Source organism: Silurus meridionalis, chromosome 4 (assembly GCF_014805685.1).
Source record: "Silurus meridionalis isolate SWU-2019-XX chromosome 4, ASM1480568v1, whole genome shotgun sequence".
Lineage (NCBI taxonomy): Eukaryota > Metazoa > Chordata > Actinopteri > Siluriformes > Siluridae > Silurus > Silurus meridionalis.
Window position 1 is genome coordinate 4,976,040 of NC_060887.1, and position 21,849 is coordinate 4,997,888.

The 21,849-nt window shown below is 37.3% G+C and overlaps 2 protein-coding genes across 4 annotated transcripts in view; one reads left to right on the forward strand and one right to left on the reverse strand.

Moving 5' to 3' along the window:
- The window catches only part of LOC124384584 (little elongation complex subunit 1-like), a 294,671-nt gene that overhangs the window by 149,600 nt on the left and 123,222 nt on the right, over nucleotides 1-21,849 (forward strand). The gene's annotated exons all lie outside the window — the stretch shown is intronic.
- Nucleotides 3,599-5,042, reverse strand: LOC124384650 (little elongation complex subunit 1-like). Its single transcript, XM_046847687.1, has 4 exons — nucleotides 4,967-5,042; nucleotides 4,658-4,818; nucleotides 3,989-4,179; nucleotides 3,599-3,772 (listed from the first exon to the last, which is right to left on the reverse strand). The coding sequence occupies exons 2-4, from the start codon at nucleotides 4,790-4,792 to the stop codon at nucleotides 3,709-3,711; spliced, it is 390 nt and encodes a 129-aa protein (XP_046703643.1). The 5' UTR covers nucleotides 4,793-4,818; nucleotides 4,967-5,042; the 3' UTR covers nucleotides 3,599-3,708.

Consider the following 21,849-nt stretch of genomic DNA (forward strand, 5'->3'; position numbering starts at 1 on the left):
GGTTTCTTGAACCCTGTTCGGTTTCAGCCCCACTTTTGGGCCTCACAGCTGAAAATGACCTTCCTGACTTTCAATGGTAAAAGTTCCTGACAACAGTGTGCTACATACACAATTTACATCTCTTTTAAAAGAACACACTTTGGGCTTTACATCATCCAAAGATGCTGAAGTTCCTTAGAAAAAAATGTGTACGTCATAAAACATCTGATCATAATCATCATCATAATGTACTAACGTTAATTTGATGAGACAGACTCCACTTTGGACAAATTCAGTCTCCACATTAGACAATCACAGATCGAGCAGCTGCTAAAAGAGGCCAAAAGCAAGCGCCTAAACCATGACGTGATTTGAACACGCAATCTTCTGATTAGGAGTCAGACGTGCTACCGTTACACCACGAGGTCTGAGTTGCTATGTGAACCCACCTCATGGCACAGAGTTGGCTTTGCATTTTTCTCATCACGGTTGTAATGACAAATTGAGTCTGATGGTCACGTTGCAGGCTCTGACATTTTCTGCTTTTGAAGTCCCTGATTGTTGGTGTAATTAGGATTCATACATGAGTAAATAATGGTTAGAGCTTCTTGTTGACAGTGGCTTTGCAGGCGGGGGGCATTAATGTCTCTGCCATAGTGTGGGGCTTTTTTATGATTAGACTATGAGTTGAGCTACTAGGTAGGTCACTTTGAGATTTCTCTTATTCACCTTTGGGTTTTTGAGATATTGGTGTGTGTGTGTGTGTGTGTGTGTGTGTGTGTGTGTGTGTGTGTGTGTGTGTGTCGGTAGAACATGGGGTTTATTGGAGAAGGCTAAGGAGAAAAAAGAAAGGCTAAGGAGAAGGTTTATGGATGTGGTGAGAGAAGACATGCAGGTGGTTGGTTTGAAAGTGGTGACCACTAATAGGAGCAGCTGAAAGAAAAGAAGAGGAAGAAGAAGACAGACAGGCTTGCATATTGTTCTTTGTAAAAAAAAAAGCTTCCTTTTGCCCCTACCCCACATCCCAGACTTGTACAGAATACAGTATACGGTAGTCACATGTAAGGTGTTAGCAGCATTTGCCACAAATTCCTGTAGTTCCTGCAGTGTTGCTGTTGGCCTGTTGGTAGCTCCATAATTAGTTTCTCTCCATCCTCTTATCATATTATATATATATATATATATATATATATATATATATATATATATATATATATATATATATATAGTGGTGTGAAAAAGTGTTTGCCCCTTCATGATTTCTTATTTTTTTGCATGTTTGTCACACTTTAATGTTTCAGATCATCAAACTAATTTAAATATTAGTAAACGATACACAAATGACCACAACATGCAGATTTTAAATATTTTTTTTGTATATTTTTTTATTATTGAGGGAAAACAAAACCCAAAACAACATGGCCCTGTGTGAAATAGTTTTTCTCTCACCACACACAGGCCTGATTACTGCCACACCTGTTAGCAATCAAAAAATCTCTTAAATAGGACCTGCCTGACAAAGTGAAGTCGACCAAAAGATCCTCAAAAGCTAGACATCATGCTGAGATCCAAAGAAATTCAGAAACAAATGAGAAAGTAATGGAGATCTATCAGTCTGGAAAAGGTTATAAAGCCATTTCTAAAGCTTTGGGACTCCAGTGAACCACAGTGAGAGAAATTATTCACACATGACAAAAACATGGAACAGTGGAGAACCTTCCCAGGAGTGGCCGGCTGACCAAAATTACCCCAAGAGCACAGAGACCACTCATCCAAGAGATCACAAAAGACCCCACAACAACATCCAAAGAACTGCAGCCTCACTTGCCTCAGTTAAGGTCAGTGTTCATGACTCCACCATGAGAAGAGACCTGGCAAAAATGTTTTTTAAAGACGAAAACTGCTAAGCAAAATGACCGTAAAGGCTCGTCTTATTTTTTGCCAGAAAACATCTTGATGATCCCCAAGACTTTTGGGAAAAGGAAAGCTGAGTGGTTGAGCGTGAGCCGTTTGCATGTTGTTAGTGTGATGCTCGATGTTCACAATGCAAGTTATTGCTCGTAATGCGTTAAATAAAAAAAAGTTTTTGCTCCTCCTGTAAAGTATTTATAAATCATGTTACTCACAATACAAGCTTCCCCTGTACGTAAATTATCATGACACCAATCGGAACTTTTGCTGTTTCCTCACGGATGCTTTTAATTGGCGGATTCTGGTCCTTGATTTGAGACTTAACGCATCAATAAAACAAATGTTTAGTGATGGATTTTTTTTCCATTTTTTCATATCTGTTAGTATTAAGATGAGCCTCACACTGGTTCTCTAAACACATTCTTATGTTGTCTGTTCAGTGTCTATAGGATCTTTATGATGTGAGTATGTAAGGTACATGGAATGCCCTTGTCTGGGCTCACATATCTCTGGTTACTACGTCTTCTCACCCAATCAGAAACAGTTTTAGGTCAGGTTTTTTCCAGTGTGTGTATATATACGTGTCTGTTATCTGCATTAAACTGAATAAGAACACGTGCTGTGATTCTTCCCTGATCAGAAAAGACCCCATGGGCATCGTAGTTCGTATGGAAAACCTCTCCAAGATTTAAGATTTTGTTCGGCATGATAAAAATATAACTATCTGAGTAAAGAGAGGAACGTTGTGAATAAATGTGTTGCGTTAAAGGTTTTAATTTTAATAAAATGAAGAAATGCGTGCTGCATTAATTGTGCATTAATACTATTAATGCTGTTAAAATGAATTTGGGTTAACGTGTTATTAACACGCTCATTTTGAAGGTTTTTCAGTATAAAGGACATTATATAAAGGTCAACCCAAGTTTTTTCTTGAGCCATTTATACTTTTGCATCTTCTTTGTAGAATCTGTACAAAAACACAGTTTGACTTAATTTCAAAACACCAGGAAAACTGTAATGCAGGAAAATCACAAGAATCTGTATGCGCTCTGTTATACTGCATGTATTATATGCTGTATAATAATGATGGTTTCTACAGCTGTGGCATCATATTGATGTTCTTAAGAGGATGATTGGGACTGAAGGCAGATGATTGGGTGTGAAAAGCACGACTCACCACTGTAAAGAGACGATCAATATCACTGTGCAGATCTATTATGTGTTTTATTTATGTACAAAAATATATTTAAAAAAATTATAATATCTATTAAACATTATTTAATGTAATAATATTTTTTGTATTTATGTGAGAACAGAGAAAGCTGATCTGCTTCAGGCACTTGGTGACGGCTGGAGGAACGGGCTTTGTGAGGTCTTTCTTCCACGATTCCAAAGCGTTCAGAGCGACTTTGGGGCTGCTGGGTGCCTGATCATGAATGGCATAAACCACTGCGAGCTGCAGCTCCCACGACAAATCTGCACACAAAATCCATCATAAATTAGGACTTGCTGAAGCACTTTCCTGTTGATAGAGAACTAAAAATCAGAGAATAAAGATAAAGATTGATAAAGGACGTGTTTATTTGATCCTTTAACGATACCATTTTGTCCCCTGAACTCAGTTATGCTTTTTGTTAGATCCTCCACTGATGCTGCCACGTTCTCCTTAGGGCCATTTTGGCCAAGTCGCCTTGTTTGAGATAAAGAACATGAGTGAAAAACAGAAGAATCCAGAAATAATGTGAGATAATGCTCTAAAACAGGATTCACAGGAAACTCACCAAGTAGCCTGAAAATTGCTGCTACAGAGACGTTTCTTTACTTTGTTTCCTCTGTTTGTGTTTGTTTCAGCAAAGTATTCAAGATGAGCCACACACTGTTTCTGATAAATAAAAAAATTGGACATATTTAGTGTTTTTGTGGCAGTAATAGAATATCATCAATTGTAAGTTTATGCAACAAGAATGGAAAATTTGCAGTATTTGGGACACACACTGTCTCATATGAGTCTTACATTTGCCAGGTTGCAATTTATCTAATGTTTAATAAACTAGAAAGATGAGAAATAAACATGTTGAAGCAGTTTCACATTCAGTACCGTATAACATGGGAGATGGTCCAAATCCAGCCCAGTTGTGCACAGAGAAGGTCCAGGCTGAATACGTAGTCCCAAGCAGCAGGACAGAGATCATCACCATACCAACTGCTCTTCTGGAAAGTCAGACTTTTGTCTTTCAGAAGAGCCTTCAGTGTGCTGGTGATGGCTCTGTAGGTGTCTCCAGGAGGCTCCTGGCAAAAAATACATCTTTTATTTAAAAACCAGATCAATGAAAGAATGTTTACAATAATATGATCATAACTGAAAGGTCACAAACAATCACAAGTGTAGATGATTGAAATACTGAGGTAGAGCTCTAACTGTGCATTCTGCTCTTTTTATAACCTCCATTTATTACTCTTATGTAAGGAGGAGTCCTAGAAAATGACCTCCAAATGACCCCAAGATTTTAAATACACATGCAAAAGACCACACGTTACTAAAGGGTTTATGTATCAGACAGTAACACAATTAAAACAATTTTTTAAGTAAAAAATGAAATATCAATTAAATTTAACTTGAATTTATAATGACTGTGCACCATAGATCACATGGACATTGGTCATTAAAAGTAGATTAAGTGTGCAGTAAAACACATGAAAATTCCAGTTGAAAAACGATGTTTAATGACTGTTCTGATGACTGTTGTGATGAGAATCAGCTACTTACCGTATCCCAGTGCAGAGATTTGCTGAGCAAATAATAAATCTTTCCGTATGCCTTCATTCTGCACACGATGTGAACGCCTCTGCATAAAGGGCTGTAACAGGAGAAAACACTTGGCCATGCTGTCACCATGACCATTATCAGTTTTGGGGCTTCAGAAGAGTCTGTGAAGGAAACAAAACGATACCACAGATTTAAAATACACTTTATAGGAAGAAACACAAAACCAAAAACAGAACACAATTGGCTTCTTTATATCACTGTCCGGATCATTTTTAGTAAATATATAATGAAATGTCAATATAATCTCACCTTCTTTAAGAAGTCTGTAGGCGAGGGCATGTGCTTTATGTGAGTCTCATCACTGTTGACACAATCCCACATAAACCCTACAGAGAGACTGCAGGAGTTCATGTCCCATAGACTGTTTCTCCGCCTTAATCTTCTCAAGTAGTGCATCAATCCAGTTTGGAGATAAAACCTCATCACAGGAATCCTGCAGTGTTTTTAATGCACTAGTGATGAGGGAATGTTTTGTGTGTTTGTGAGCTGCAGCATCGAGCAGGCTTTTTAGCAGCACTGGGTGGGGCATGTCTGATGCAGCTCTCTTTGCTCTCAGGATGGTCTGGGTTTGATTTCCTGGGAGAGGAGATTTGACAACTGACACACAAGCACACAGTTTTTCCAGACTCAAACTCCTGACTGTTATCACACATGTACCTACCTGACACATGTAGGTTCATTAGAATGTTTACATTGGTGATTTATGCTAAGATCAAATTGATTTGACAGAATTGTATCATGCAGTAATAATGTGCTTTTACTCTCTTACACACTGAAGGCAGAAGCTGGTTTTTAATACATAAAGCATTTAAAGCATTTCTGTGGAAAAGAAAAGAAAAGATTTAGATAGAACACTAGATTTTCCTGTGCAGTTTATCACTTGTTGATTTTGTTTACAGAGATTTACATGGATCAAATGTGATTAAATTACATGACAGACAATTCTACAGTATAGATAATACATTGGGAATGTGATATTACAGGAAAATAATCAGCATAAATAAAGTAAAAACAGTAATAGAAACTTACTTGTCTTTTTTTATATAAAGTGTGTTTTTATTAAATATTTCAAAAATTATCCACAAGCAGTCTTGATTGTCCGGTCGCCAGAAAAGAGGTTGTTTGTGTACTGGTTTTCATGGAAACGGGCATGGCTTTGTGGCGTGTACAGTGGTACCTTGACCTAAGAGTTTTATCGTTCCGTGGATGAGCTCCTATCTCAAATTGCTCGCACATCAAATCAATTTTTCCCATTGAAAACACTTAAAATGGCATTAATCCTTTTCCAACCCTTAAAATGACCCCCCGTTTTTATGTTTCATTTTATTAAATTAGGAAAATACATTTCTAAATAACAAATCTTGTATAAAACATAATAGAAAGAGTATGTAAAGATATAATAAGGTTTTATTCAGTGTATTTTCCTTGGAGATGAGACGACCTTAGCTAAAGAAAATGCCCGGAGTGGTGCGGGGGTGATAAGCGGCGGAGGATGGAAAACTCAATTTTTGCTACTCTCTATCACTCTTGTACACTACGTATCCCTAAACTTTTAATTTTTACTTTTCTTCTTTGCTTATCTTAATTTTAGTCACAATCTTCGCTTTCTCACTTTGTTTCGCCATCTAGCAGCGGCGTTTCGAGCTTGTACCTAATTTTTTGCTTGCGTAACAAAGCAAGAAATCGACCGAGTGACCGCTCGTACCTCGGAAAACTCGTACATTAATGCACTCGTAGGTCAAAGTACCACTGTTGTTCTGTTTTGGTTTCTATTGATTAGTGTGTAATGGAAAATTGCTGCACCAATCACGGATGCGGACGCAACCAGAGAGGCGGAGCTTCTAGTATCAACACGCCTTTGCTGTAAAAGTGATGGGAAGATCGGATCATTTTAGTGACTCGGTTCTTTGAATCTCATTTATGAAAATGAACGAACGCGCGTCCAGTAGAAAATATCACTCTTAGAGACGAATCGTTCTTCTGAGTCACATTAAAGACTCGTTCAGAATCAAGGAATCGTTCATAACCGACTCATCACTACTTATCATCAGTAATGAGCTCCGGGAGAAACTCCGTGTTCCAGGTGGAGGATGAAGACCCTCTGCCGGGATGGAGCGACTGTAAGACCCCTGAAACGGTGACTTTCTTTGTCTTTATGGGTTTAATTCTCTTTTCAACACCGAGACTCACACTTTAGGAACCACTGAGCTAGGCTAACTAGCCGGCTAACTAATCTTAGCTTCAATAGGTTTCATCCGCAGGTTAAATATTCTACATTTAGTGAGCTATAAATAAATTATAAATATCGTTATAAAGAATAATTGAATGTATTCGTCTTCTGGTCAATTTGTGTCAAATAATCCAAGAAACTAGTTAACACAAAAACAGCGCTAGCAAACCCGGCTAGCATGAGGCTAATGATGATGTTCTCCTACACTATTAGCCGAAAGCTCCATTTCTGCTCACTGCAACATTTCTTTTTCATTTTTCCTGCAAGTCCATGAATTTGATGTTAATGATCAGGATTAGACAATAAATGAGGAACAGATCACTTTTCTTCTCTTCACTCGGTACTGATGCTCCTGATCACCTTTCCACCTGTTTGAGGCTTTTATGGGGGATTTGTTTATCAATAATAATTGTAATTACAATAATTATAAATATTGCAACTAGCTATTTTAGTAATTAATTAATCTAATGATTTTTTTAGATCAATTGGATAAAAAACAAACTTATAATTAGATGTTTTGTTTATTATAACTGTATATCATTAATCATACAAAATCATTTAAGTATGAAAGATGAAGCAATTTGTGTAAATCAACATTTGTATTATATTTTACAGATGGCAAGTTGGCAAACATACTTAAAAATCTATATAAAATATTAACTTTTTTAAATAATTTTTGTTTAAAAAACTACAGTAATCATCTAGAATATATAATAAATAACATTTTGCATAATAATGAAATATGTATACATTAAATATATAAAAATTGAAAACAAGCATTTGAACGTATTAAAGCCGCAGTAAATCACTTTTTAGAACAGATAAGTTACTGTTGTAGACAAATGCTATAAAAAGAGAATGAAACGGAGAAACGCAGCAAGTTAACAGACTTAATGTATAAAAAAAAAAAGGAAAAATATGCATCAGTGTACAAATGCTGTTTTTTACTGCTTTTAGATTTAGTGTTTGTTTGCACCGTTTTAATTAAATCATCATGATGATGTGATCGAGTCGATTGCGCAACCTGATGCTCATGAGTCACGACAGAACAGATCCAGTGTGAGTCCCGGTTACAAACAAACAGTTTACACAATAACACTTCATTAAACTACACCATTTTCACATGATGAGGATCACAGCATTTGCTCACAACCAATTTCATTATTGATTAGATTAGTTGTTGCAGCTCTAAAAATAAATAATAAACTCAGTGTTTCAAAGAGAATAAAGAGAGGTGGCAAATTTGGCAAAAGAGAATCTTGATGGCAAACTTTTTAACAGCTATAAAGTGAAATCTATTAATATAAAGTGTGGGTTTGGTCATATGAGGGGATTTCAGTCAGCATCAGGGGGTAATTTTGCTGGTGTCGGCATAAAGACTAACAGCAGTGTGTAAGAGCAGTGTCTCTGTTGTGTTACAGCTCCATCCAACACTTTAAGTCTCGTAAGGAGCGCGAGACTGAGAGGAACCACCACACCCAGAGTCCAAACACTTGTCCCTCTAAGAAGTTGGACGCCGACCGCGAGGGGCCGCGTAACTATTTAGCATGCCGGAGTCTCGATCGTTATCGGATTTAACCAGACAAATTGCTCCACCAACTAAGAACGGCCATGTACCACCACCCAGCTCAAGTTCCAGCTGTGGAGGAGAAACCAGCTGCAGCTCAAGTTCCAGCTGTAGAGGAGAAACCAGCTGCAGCTCAAGTTCCAGCTGTGGAGAAGAAACCAGCTGCAGCTCAAGTTCCAGCTGTAGAAGAGAAACCAGCTGCAGCTCAAGTTCCAGCTGTGGAGGAGAAACCAGCTGCAGCTCAAGTTCCAGCTGTAGAGGAGAAACCAGCTGCAGCTCAAGTTCCAGCTGTGGAGGAGAAACCAGCACAAGTTTAGAATTCAGTAAAAGCTCCTTCAGCATCTGTGAGTAAAGACCAGATCTACAAGCACACAACATTAACAACAAAACACACACACACACACACACACACACACACACACACACACACACACACAAACGCTCAGTTTAATACCATGTGGTTCTATTGATTGTATGTATCTATCTATGTATTGATTGTATACAGTGGGTACGGAAAGTATTCAGACCCCCTCAAATTTTTCACTCTGTTATATTGCAGCCATTTGCTAAAATCATTTAAGTTCATTTCTTTTCCTCAATAATGTACACACAGCACCCCATATTTACAGAAAAACACAGATTTTGAAGAAATGAACTGAAATGATTTTAGCAAATGGCTGCAATATAACAGAGTGAAAAATCGGAGGGGGTCTGAATACTTTCCGTACCCACTGTATGTTTGTGTAGAACGTGTCTGTAATGTTTGTGTGGAACGTGTCTGTAACGTTTGTGTGGAACGTGGAGTACACACATTTCCACCCCCGTTTTGTGTGTATCAGATTTAGTGGTGTCACCGTGATAAACACAAACTTTTGTCATCTCAGTGCGCCAGTGCAAAAGCTTTTCTTGCCCAATGTGGGGAAGGAATTAAATACCCTAAGATGAAGTGTTAGCCACAAGAACAAATAGGGTCAGAAAGATCTTTTTAAACTTCTTGGACGTTGCTGCCACCAAGTCTTACATCATACACAAGGAACTACACGACAACAGGAACAATACGGTGTCTGTAGAACAACATGTTGCTCTGCGTGACGTATTGCAGTGAATTTGTTTCTTTTTTTGTCACTCGGTTAAAATCAGACACATTATTCAGGACATTCAGAGCATTAACTCAGAATATTTAGGAAGTGCGGTATTCAGCTGAGGCAAGAACTCTTACATGATGACTTTTTAATGAGATTTAATGTAATGGCCGAGAGTTTAAGGTGTTGGATGTGAAATCCAAAGGGGTTTATTTGTTTCAGCGCAGTGTGAAAGATGCAAAACTGTTTTACATCTCATGATATTTAGACTGAGGGTCTCACCGCCCTGTTTGACAAACGAGAGGATTTTAACATGTGCTGTCACGTGACCACACACGCACACGGCCAAGACTCAGCGATTACCTGCTCCACCCTGTTACATGAAAGCACCAGCACACGGGCCGCAGTCAAAACATAATGTCTCTTATTATGTACTAAATTACTGACAAACAACAACAGATTCAAGTATCTGTAAAAAAAAGTTTCTCATACGTGCATTACATTTACATTAATGTGTTTTTTCCTGAGCTCATCAGTGCAGTATGTTGCATCACTTTTCATGCTGTCGTCTATTATGATGTACAATATTAAAAACAAGATCTTTAAAGAAACTGTTGTACATTCATTACGTTACTGTGTTTGTTTGTTTGTGTTTGTTTCACACAAGGCTTTAAAGGACGATGAGTGGACGTCTCGTCTGCGGCGGTAGAGGACGATGAGTGGACGTCTCGTCTGTGGCGGTTTGGCAGCACTGGGGTTTGGCTCTGAAGCTGGAAACACACCTGTTCCCCGTCAGAAGAAATGGTTGGATCTGTTTTATAAGGTTTGTGCTGTTAAAATGTGTATGAGAACATGATTAAACACAGGTCCCATAACCTAAAGGTCTTTATTTGTACAGAGGGAGAAATGTCCAGTGCAGGTCCACGACCAGTCGAAACTTTTCGGTGGACCACAGAAACGTCTTTGTGGATTCCACCCTCCTAAAGTGTTCATTTCAGACTTTCAGGTGATCATCTCTTTCATGTCACGTCACTGTGGACCTGCACAACTATATTTGTGACCACACTCATGTGCTTTAAATGTCCTCTGCTGTGGGATGCATTGTTGCAATATTTATTTTTAATATCCTCTCTTTAGCGCCCGCCAGAGTTTCCTCACACCTCCACTCGCGCAATATCATATAGAACAATATCTGCTTTATCTATTCCCATTTCTCATCCAGTGATCAAATAGTGGAAGCACTGAGATCAGTGTAAAAGACTTTGGTTTTTGCTCAGGTGTGTTAAAGTGTGTTATATTTATAGATCTTCATATCACTTCACTTCTGCCCTCAGACTCTCACTAGTGTACAGAGATGATTGTGGATTAAACATATTAATGTGTGAATGTTAGATTTTTAATGTTTCTTCTTATTTAAATCTGTAAAAAATATCAAGACTAAAAGGTAAATAAAACCTGTGTTCCACACTCTTTATTGTTCTTTTACCAGGTCGTAAGTGTTCCACCTGCTGCAAGTGTTCCACCTGCTTTACTCCACTCCTACTGCTGTAGCGCCCCCTACCTCCACCCCCACCATTATACAGCCTGCACTTTTATGTCATTTAAAAAGACCTTTATATGTCATTATCATCATCATTATGTTTAAGTTCATAATATACAATATGTGTCTTTACAGCCTGGATTTCAAAGTCCATCTCCTTCAGCCAGTCCTTCATCTGCATCCAGTCCTTCATCTGCATCCAGTCCTTCATCTGCATCCAGTCCTGCTGTTTCTTCCAGTTCTGCTCCTTTAATTATTTCTTGCTGGTGTTCTGAGCGACTCATTTTACTGTTTATTTGTGTGGATTTACTACTATTATAATCTATAGTTATTTATGATCAGGTTGTTGTTTTAATCCCAATTAGGGATTTTTTATCATTGTATTTGATTATATCTATTGTTAAATAATCTTTATTAATATATACATCGTTTTGTAATATTTGTATTTTTGTGTGTTTGCATCTATTATAATTTATCATTTGACATTTTTGTAGCATTTTCAGTAATTAAAAATAAAATGTTTTATTGTTCATAAAACAGTGACTCATTAATTATTCTGTGAACCTGCTGAACCCATTATCATCTTAATAATAATAATAATAATAATAATAATAATAATAATTATTATTATTATGTAGAATATAAATTAACAAATACAAAACATGTCCCACATACTAAACTTTTGTTAAAAATGTTAAAGGTTAAATAAGTACATTAAGAAAATAAATATAAATCCATTTTATGCCCCTTTATTGTAAAAATTAGTCAAATCATACAGATATTAATTAACATGAGTGACAAGTGATGTATTTTCATTCACATCATCAGTAGTTTTGTGCACTATTGGGGGATTTATAAACATCGATCTGCCAAAAAACATAATAAATGTCCATCTATCCATTTCCTTTCTCTTTTCTCTTTCCTTCTTCCCTTCTTTTCCCTCTTCCCACCCCTTAACAGACTATTGATCTCCAGCTTCACACAGCTCACATCCTCAACTCTGTCTCACACTGCCCTCTAGCGGCACTATCAGGACGTGCTTTATGCTCCATTCTGTACTAATGTGACTTCTGTTTGTGTTTTAATGCAGTGATTCTCAATCTTTTTCTGCCATTTACCACTTCAGAGGGGTGGGTTTTTATACGCACCTGTCCTCCGTCACCTCAAAAAAGGATAATTAAAATCTTCATATTGAAAAATGTCTAGTTTATTGAACTATCCAATTCTAAATGAACATTAACTAGCAAAATAAAGGTGTAGTTGTGATATCACTTGGACTTTGTCACTTTGCAGTCTGTGCAAAATAGAGCAAATTCATTTCATAAATCTGTTTAAAACGGGGTTGTAGACTTGATACTGTCACTCTCAAGTCATGTTCAATATTGAGCTGAGATCTGTATTTAGTTTTCAGTGTAGCAACATCTGAAAAGTCTCAGAGATGAGATGTGGCAAAAGGAACAGGATGAAACAGTTATATTTTCTTTAAGGCTGAATTTTTGGTTTAATCTCCTACCAGAGTGATGTGTACAGAATCATCATAAAAATTCTAGTATCTCCATGACAACCGCCAAACAAGCAAACAGCAGCAAGAAGCAGCAGCGATTAGCAGCAACTAAGAACATTTACAACTTCTATTAAACATTTCTTCATACAGGTACCTGGTAAGTCTTCTAAATAATTATGGTAGAATATTGTACATTATTTATGTCATGCGGGAAACGGAGGCGGAAGCCAAAGTAACAGCAAATAAAGTTTTATTTAAACAAAAGGGCGAAGACAAAACACAAATACTTGCTGTGAAAGGATTATTCCGTGGCCCACAATAGTCCAGAGTCTGAGGAATAAAGGATCCGGAGTGTGGGGGAATGTGGGGTTTATATCAGCGGTGTGATGAGTGAGTGAATATGCCTCAGGTGTTCTCAATGAAGCCCGATGCGAGGAGCTCCATGTGGGCGGGGCACATGAGAGAAGGAGCAGGGCGTTCCCCGAAGCACCAAAGGGGGCGTGGCAGGGGGATTCCTGACAATTTAGTAGAAGACTCGAAAAGTAAAAAGTAATTATTTAGTGACATTAGCATGGGTAACTAGCCGGCTAGCTAAGATTAGCTTTTATAGTTTATCTTTTTATATTAATCCATCATATGTATTTAATAATTAGTATAGAATCTATCAGATACAATGAAGTAGATAAATTTAATCTATTTATCCCATATTTTAATCAAACTCATGTAACCTGTTTACTCCAAGTATAATGAACATAATATATTTATATATATATATGTTATATATATATATGTTATATGTTATAAAAATACATACAGTACATGTTTATCTGTCAGGAATCCACCTGCCACGCCCCCTTCGGCCCCCTTCAGCATGTCAGGTGTTTTCTCGGCCGCTTTCTCTGAAGCTCCCGGCTTCATTCGCGCACATATGGTGCTCGTTTATCATCATCACCAGCTCCTATTTAAACTTCCACACTGTCACCGTCCGTTATTGTTGGTATATGTTGGTTCACAGCGGTCGTTGTTATCGCTCATGTGTATCCCGGTACATGCCTTCCCACCGGCACTCTCTCAACGGCTGCTCTTTTCTTCCCAAAGCTGCGCCGCGCCCCTACTAACACTACGAACACTAGCACTATCTAACCGCAGAGATTCACCAGTATACAATACAACACCTGTAGCAGCTGTAAGGCTTGATTTTTCCGCCACTTCCGCGACTTCTTCTGCGGCTGCACCGAGATAACCGACATTAAATGCCAAATTTTTCCCCCCTTGTGCTCGAGATATTAGGGTTCGGCGACATAAAAAAAGTCGACATAACCGATAAAAAATGCTTAGAAAAAGCACTTATATATATATAAACAGCAGAAACAGAAAGCTAAACCTCTACAAACCCAAAGAGTCGCAGAAAATCTCTGAGGAAACAAAGATTCTTAGGTGAGGGAAGAGAAATGAGGATGGAAATCCGAGAGTGACTGGAGGAAGCTGTACAGCTGTTCAGCAATATGACTTCAGCACTAGAGAAAGAAAACCAGAGAAAGAAAAAGAGGAGATCAAGCTGGACATGTCCTACATATAATAAAGTACAAACATATCAGTGATTATTGTAACGGATATTTTTTCTTCCTTAAAAATAAATAAATATCTTAAATATAGTGTGTGTTTTGTTTCTATTATAAAATTATTATTGGACATCATTTAAATTTAACTAAGAATTAAAATCCACATGATAAAATGTTGGGAAAACGGGACAAAAGTTAATGATAATAAAATAAAGGTTTTGTTTAAACCCAATTTTACATGAACAGAAGTTAAAGTAATAAAATAAACAGTTATTGAACAGTATTCACAGCATCAGTTTAAATATTAAATCACAATAACACAGAGATTAAATCAGTTTACAATACATGAGTTCTTAATGGGTTCATCTGATCACACAATACTATAAAGTTTAGTTCCAATGCAGCCTCATAACATCATAGTTCAAGTATAACTTTTGACGACTGCAGTTAGTAGAAAAACATCAGAAATAACGATTTAATAGATTCATTTTAATAATTCAGTCCATTCAGTTTGGTCAATTCAGTTCAAAATGATTCGGTTTGGTGATTTTGACTCCTTAGATTCAGTTCAAGTGACTATATATATATATATATATATATATATATATATATATATATATATATATATATATATATATATATATACATCATATTATGAATCTAAGACATTTCCCACTAAAAACAACCTGTTGCCCTCTGTAGTACTGGACCCAATTCAGCACATAGATCCAGGAGCACAGCTGTAGGAATCTAAATCAGCTTATTATCCAGTCATCATCATGGACAAGAAATCATCATGGTCCCTGGAGACTCTTTTTCTCCTTAATCTTCCATTGGTGTAATCCTCCAGCAGTGCCATTATGCAGCATTACACACGGGGGTCACCACAGCATTTATGATTTATTCCAGCTCATTATGGAAAGATAAAATAAACTGATATTTGGTCCTGTGCCATGAACATAAAAGCAATAATAGCTACAGAAAAGCTCCTGCTTCCCTCTGTAGCAGGTATTTAAATCCCATTTAAAATGCTTTCAGTGATTCTACATTCTGTTTATATGAAGTGTTTTAACAGTTTGCATGTTAATTGGCTGTATGGTGCATTTAAGTGCCTTTTAGGTTAATTTATGAAGCACATCTGACTGGAAAAGACAAATGTCCAAATACTTTTGACCACACAGTGTGTATCAGCTGAAAAGCAGCAGCTTTGGATCAGTCGCTTTTCCACTGGGATTCAACTCTGAAAGATCACTTTTGATTTTTATTATATGAAATATTTTATATTATATATTTGATATTATTTGTTTGGACTTTTCTTTCCTTAGCATCACTTGGATTTTCCTCCTATAGCTCCGAGAGACGCCGTGTTCCAGGTGGAGGATGAAGACCCTCTGTCGGGATGAAGTGAACTGTACGACCCCTGGAACGGTGAGTTTCTGAGCTTTATGGATTTTATTCTCTTTAAAACACAGAGTTTATCATTTATTATTATTATAATTATTATTATTGAGAAACAAGTCACCCATAAAATCCCCAAACAGGCGGAAAGGTGATCAGGACCATCGGTACCGGAGTGAAGAGGGGAAAAGCGATGTTCCTCATTTTGTGTTTACTTCTGATCATTAGCATAAAGATCACAGACTTGCAGGAAAAAGTAAATAAATTTGACAAAAATTATAGACTGGTTATTTAGCTTGATAATTCTTAAATGCCATAATCTTGTAATCTTCACTTCTGCACATTACTCTTCAATGCCATAGACTTAGATCCATCCTGTACTTCTTAATGATGTCCACACATCTCTGCACTGTTACTGCCTTTATATTTATCCACTGTACATATGTTTACATATTTATCATATTTATCATCATCTATCATTTATTTCCATAAATGTTGCAGTGAGCAGAAATGGACCTTTCAGCTAATGGTGTAGGAGACCAATAAACTTATAGATACCAAGAGTTTACTTATAGTTCACTACAAATCTGATATTTAGACTGAGAAGGAAAACTATTGAAGCTAATAATAGCTAGCTGGCTAGTTAGCTAATTTTGCTAAATAATTGTATTTATCTTTTATAGTCCTTTTCTGTATTTTGATCTACATTTACACAGTAATTGGACACTATAGGAAATAATAAAGATGTAAAAACCGGTATAAATGTGGTAGTGAAATGTGTCCTAGTGTATGACTGAGTTGTTCCTCTGTGTGCTTCAGTAACTGCTGTTAAACTGAGAGGAAAGAAAAATGGGTTCAGTTCAGCAGAAATGAACTGATAAACAGTGTTAGGAAAAGACAAAGTGTTCAAATATTTACTCAAATATAAATTGTGATAACTTGTTAAAATGTTTTTAATGGTTTAATAGTGGATTTATTCAGGTTTAAACACACAAGCTGGTGGTGAAAGTAATATTAGTAGAGCCTCATTGTGGATGTGAACATTAATGACTAAACCCTTAATGACTAAATCCTTCATCCTCTTCCTCATGGCTGTGTTTTAGGAGCGTGAGCAAGAACGAGAGGCTCACAGTGTCCTGAAGTCCCAGTATGAATCTATAACCCACAACAAGGAGGCGCTACAGGCAAAAATTTTCATCTGTGTGTGCGTTTAATCAAATTCTTATTGACATTTTCTGTCTCATACACTAAACATTGTTCTAATGAGTCCTTAAAAGTGTCTTAATGTGTGTGTACATGTCAATAAAACCAACAGCTTTTTCTTGTTAAACTTCCAGGTTTTCTGGATGAAGCTGAGACGACATGATCATTTTACTTATGCTCACTGAATTTCTTGTGCTAATCCATGTGCTCAATTATCAAGTACAGATGTTTAAGTGAATCAGGTTCTGCCCCACATTTAATTTAAACAAAGCACTAAAGCTGCAAGAAAATACCTCAACGTCAGTTTCTGTCAAATTCCTTTTCTTTAAGGACATCAAACATCACTGACTTTACTAAAGTGGATTTCAAGAAAGAAAATGAAGTGATTGAATTTTCTCTGTGATGAAGAGACATTAGACATGATTGTCATACAAAATCTTTATTTCCTTATATAAAAGTTGTTTAAAATAAAATTTTATATAAATTAAAGATGGTGAAACAACATGCACACTAAAGTACATGTAATGTTCGTATTTCACCATCTTCCTCTATTCCTGAATCATTTTCCATCTCTTCAAGTTGCTTCAACAGATCCTCGAAGCTGTCAATATCAAACACTGGTACAGAATCCAGGATCTCTGTGCTGTTGTGGGGGTCTTCAGTATGATTCTGGTCTCCAGACTGGTTAAAAAAGCCATATTCCTCATTTAAAATGGAAAAGATGTCATTGTTGAGCAAAGTGATTTCCTCCTCGTCCTCGAGCTGAACCTCACTGCTTGTACAGTCAGACCCATAGCAGGTGCTGTAAACAGAAGTGCACAATTTTAGCTGCATATTAAAGTAAATGAGTGGCGATTATGGCGATTATTTAAGATGCAGAGTAAAACTTCATTTGCATGTCATTCTTCTGAAACTGTTCCAATGCAGTTTACTAACTCACTTGGTCTGGCAGAAAGTCGACTCAGAAACAGAAGGGAAAAGAGGATGATCAAAGCAGATGTCTTTAGGAGACAGCAGTTCTTGGTGGCTAAGGCCGGGGAACTGATCACTAACTTCAGGCACGAGGTCATGGACTGGTACTTCTTCTGGCATGTTCATGACTATGTGGTGGTTTGGTTGATGATCAGGTCTCCTCTGTGAGTCACTACTCTGCACACTGCCTTTTCTCCTTCCCTTCTTTGGAAGCGGTTTATAAACCCAATCTACATGATAGAAAAGAAGAATTTAAAGAGTAAGAAGCAACATAAAAACAATAAAAGTGTCAGAATTTATGTGTTTGTTTTGTTATTTTGCCATTTGTCTATAAAGAAAGTTCACCTACCAGGAAACAACTGTTCGTGTTCCTGTTTAAGCCTCCATGATTCAGTGTAGTAGGGTTTCTTCTGTTCTTCACTCAGTTTGTTCCACGCGATCCCAAGCTGCATGCTGATCTCTGCAGAGCTGCTATTTGGATTGGCCTTGGAAAAGATGGGCCGCTGTTTCCTCGCCCAAACCATGTAGGCATTCATTGGCCTTCTGATGTTGCCTTTTTTATCTCTGCACTTGGCAACGTTAAATTTATCTACAAAATACAAAACAAACTTTAAGTTAAACAGAAATCATTATAAACTTCTAGTTAAAACAGTGAACAGAACAGAGTCATGCAAAACTGCACCAGTCTTAAACACACACAATGTTGTAGTACAAATATTTTATAAGTGCTGCATTACTCAGTCAGTACAAAATCATTTTATATTTCCTGCATGACAGATTGATATTTAATGTGGTTTTAGGAACTAAATGATAACTATATTTCATTGTCTCTGTACTTGTTCTCTTTACAATGACAATAAAGTTGAATAAAGTTGACAGCAGGAGAAGCAGCTGTAGCTGTTACCCGTCTTATTATCTGTCATTATTTCTCCTTCTTTCTTCTGAAAGTCGCTCTTTCTGGCTGAAAAATCTTTTTTGGCGTCTTGGAGAGCGGATTGTTCAAAACATTGACGCTTATCACTAAAAACAATTAAAAACATTTCAGCTGTTTGTTTGCGCTTCATTGCTGTTGTCAGTAAATGTTTGTGTTGAACTGCAGAACAACAAAGTTGTCATGACAATAAAAGCGAGTCCAGGGCGCTATCAGAGATACCGACGTCACAAAAGAGGCGGGGCTTCAATGATTCAAACGCAGACGCGGAAGCTGAAAACGGGTGGTGTTAAGACAAGCGAAGTGGTGTGTGATTGTAAACCCTACACGAGTTCCTGTAGCGCTCCTGTGTTTAGACACAGTAGGGTATTAAAATATTTAGAATTATATTATTAAATAGAAAACACGTGTTTGCAGTTTGGAATGTGATTTTGATAAAAATGTGGGGTTTAATTTGAGGTGTAATTAGTTTGTACTGCATGTGGTGACCTGTTGTTGTGTTATACTTAAAGTGACCATTAGGGGGAGTAGAAGTGCATTGAAAATAGAGAATGAGAGAACACGTGATTAGCGCGTGTCAGATGTGTGTTATGAGCTATTAGAAAAGAAATCATTCATTCATGCTACCTGGCCTCGCTTCCTTCTGTTTCCTGACAACACTGCACTTTTAACAGACTTTATTTCATTTTCCTTAGATTATTCATTATACTTACCTTCTCTGAACACAAACAGATTTTGTACTTAAACACATGGTAGTATTTATAGTCTCTTATCATCCTTCAATTATAATCACTTACTTATTAAAACGTTTGTAAGCAAGAAATTATCATAAGAATAAAATAATCTGGTAAATTAATCACAAGGTAAATTAACTGTAATACATATTTTTATTGAATACAATCAGGTCCAAAAATGTATTTAAAAAAGAAAAAACATTAATAAAAGATGTGATTGATTTTGATCTGCTGCCAGTCTTTTTACAAGCACTTAGTGTTTTCTCAACTGTTCCATAACTACACCATAATATGTATGGTATGTATTTATATTGGTATTAAAATAAGAAACTAAACTTCTATAAAATCATCTCAGCAGTATTAAAATCAAGATTTGGTGATTTCTGTAAAAAGCTTGGTGTGGAATGGACGTCTCTGTTCACCTGTGTACAGCAGCACATGGGGAGGACAACAAATAATGACAAGAAACAAAAAAGTGACAAACTTCATTTGACTTTTCCTTCATCACCCTTATAGCTGACATGCCATCATTATACACACACAATGAATGTAACACTGATTTGAGGTGATCCATAAAAAAAAACACTTTCTATAGTTTTTAGACTAATGAGGCATAAAAACAATTCAAATGTTTACACGTGAGATTCGTAACACCACTTCCACAAATACAAAGTGCCCTAGTGTAACATTTGATCAGTTATCAGCAAGAACAACTTCCTCCTTTCTGCTAAATCTTGATATTCAAATCCTTGTTTGGTCAATTATTCCCTGGTTCTCCTACAGCTGATGTTCTACTGTATACACAACACATCATCTACAGGAATCTTTGATATCCCCAGACCTGAGGTGAGATACTGAAGAGGAACGAGTGAGATGAGACTTTAAACTGTTGCTCAGAGACGAGTCCATAACATCTTCTCTTCATCTTCTTCCTCTTGATCTCTTCATCTTTTTCCTTCTCCTCCTGATCCCCTGGTGTTGGACAGAAATACCTCTGTAACCTATAACATAAAGCTGTTCAAACACTATGTGCTCTGTATTTATCTCTATGTGAGGCTCATGACTGGTAGGAGACGAGCTGCTTGGAGGTGACTGAGTCCTCACAGGGGACAAGCTGCTTGGAGGAGACTGGGTCCTCACAGGGGACGAGCTGTTCGGAGGAGACTGAGTCCTCACAGGGGACGAGCTGCTTTGAAGAGACCGAGTCCTCACAGGGGACAAGCTGCTTGGAGGAGACCAAGTCCTCACAGGGGACAAGCTGCTTTGAAGAGACCGAGTCCTCACAGGGGACAAGCTGCTTGGAGGAGACTGGGTCCTCACAGGGGACAAGCTGCTTGGAGGAGACCGAGTCCTCACAGGGGACGAGCTGCTTGGAGGAGACTGTATAATAATAATTTGAATAATATCAAATATATAATATAAAATATTTCATATAATAAAAATCAAAAGTGATTTTTCAGAGTTGAATCCCAGTGGAAACGCGACTGATCCGAAGCTGTTGCTTTTCAGCTGATACACACTCTGTGGTCAAAAGTATTTGGACACTTGTCTTTTCCAGCCAGATGTGGTTCATAAATTCACATAGTTCACATGCACTTAAATGCACCATACAGCCAATTAACATGCAAACTGTGAAACACTTCATATAAACAGAATGTAGAATCACTGAAAGCATTTTAAATGGGATTTAAATACCGCTACAGAGTTAAGCAGGAGCTTTTCTGTAGCTATTATTGCTTCAATGTTCATGCCACAGGACCAAATATCAGTTGATTTTATCTTTCCATAATGAGCTGGAATAAATCATTAATGCTGCGGTGCCAATGAAAGATTAAGGAGAAAAAGAGTCTCCAGGGACCATGATGATTTCTTGGCCCATGATGATGACTGGCTAATAAGCTGATTTAGATTCCTACAGCTGTGCTCCTGGATCTATGTGCTGAATTGGGTCCAGTACTACAGAGGGAAACACACCAGAACCATGCCATCCCCGTCCAAATACAGGTCCTCACCACTCTGGGGTTAATGACAACAGGTTGTTTCTAGTGGGAAATGGCAGACAGGGAAATACTTTATATAAATATTATATATAATTAACTTTTTCACAAAGACCTTCTTTAGATATAATATAATTCTATTAAATCTCATGCTATAGGTCTGGTATCTGCCCCTGAGTGTCATAATGCCTGTCATTTTGGATGTTATTATTAAGGTGGGTAGTTGATACATCAGGTTTCCCTTCTCTGTGGCACACTGACCTGCTTCAGCACATGATTCCTTTATCCTGACACATAGCAGTGTAGGGAACAGACTACAGACAGCTGCAGGACGTGATGACTGGCTTCTTGGTGACTTTAACAACATGTAGAAATTGTAAACATTGTCCTGATGTAGTCTATAATATGACAG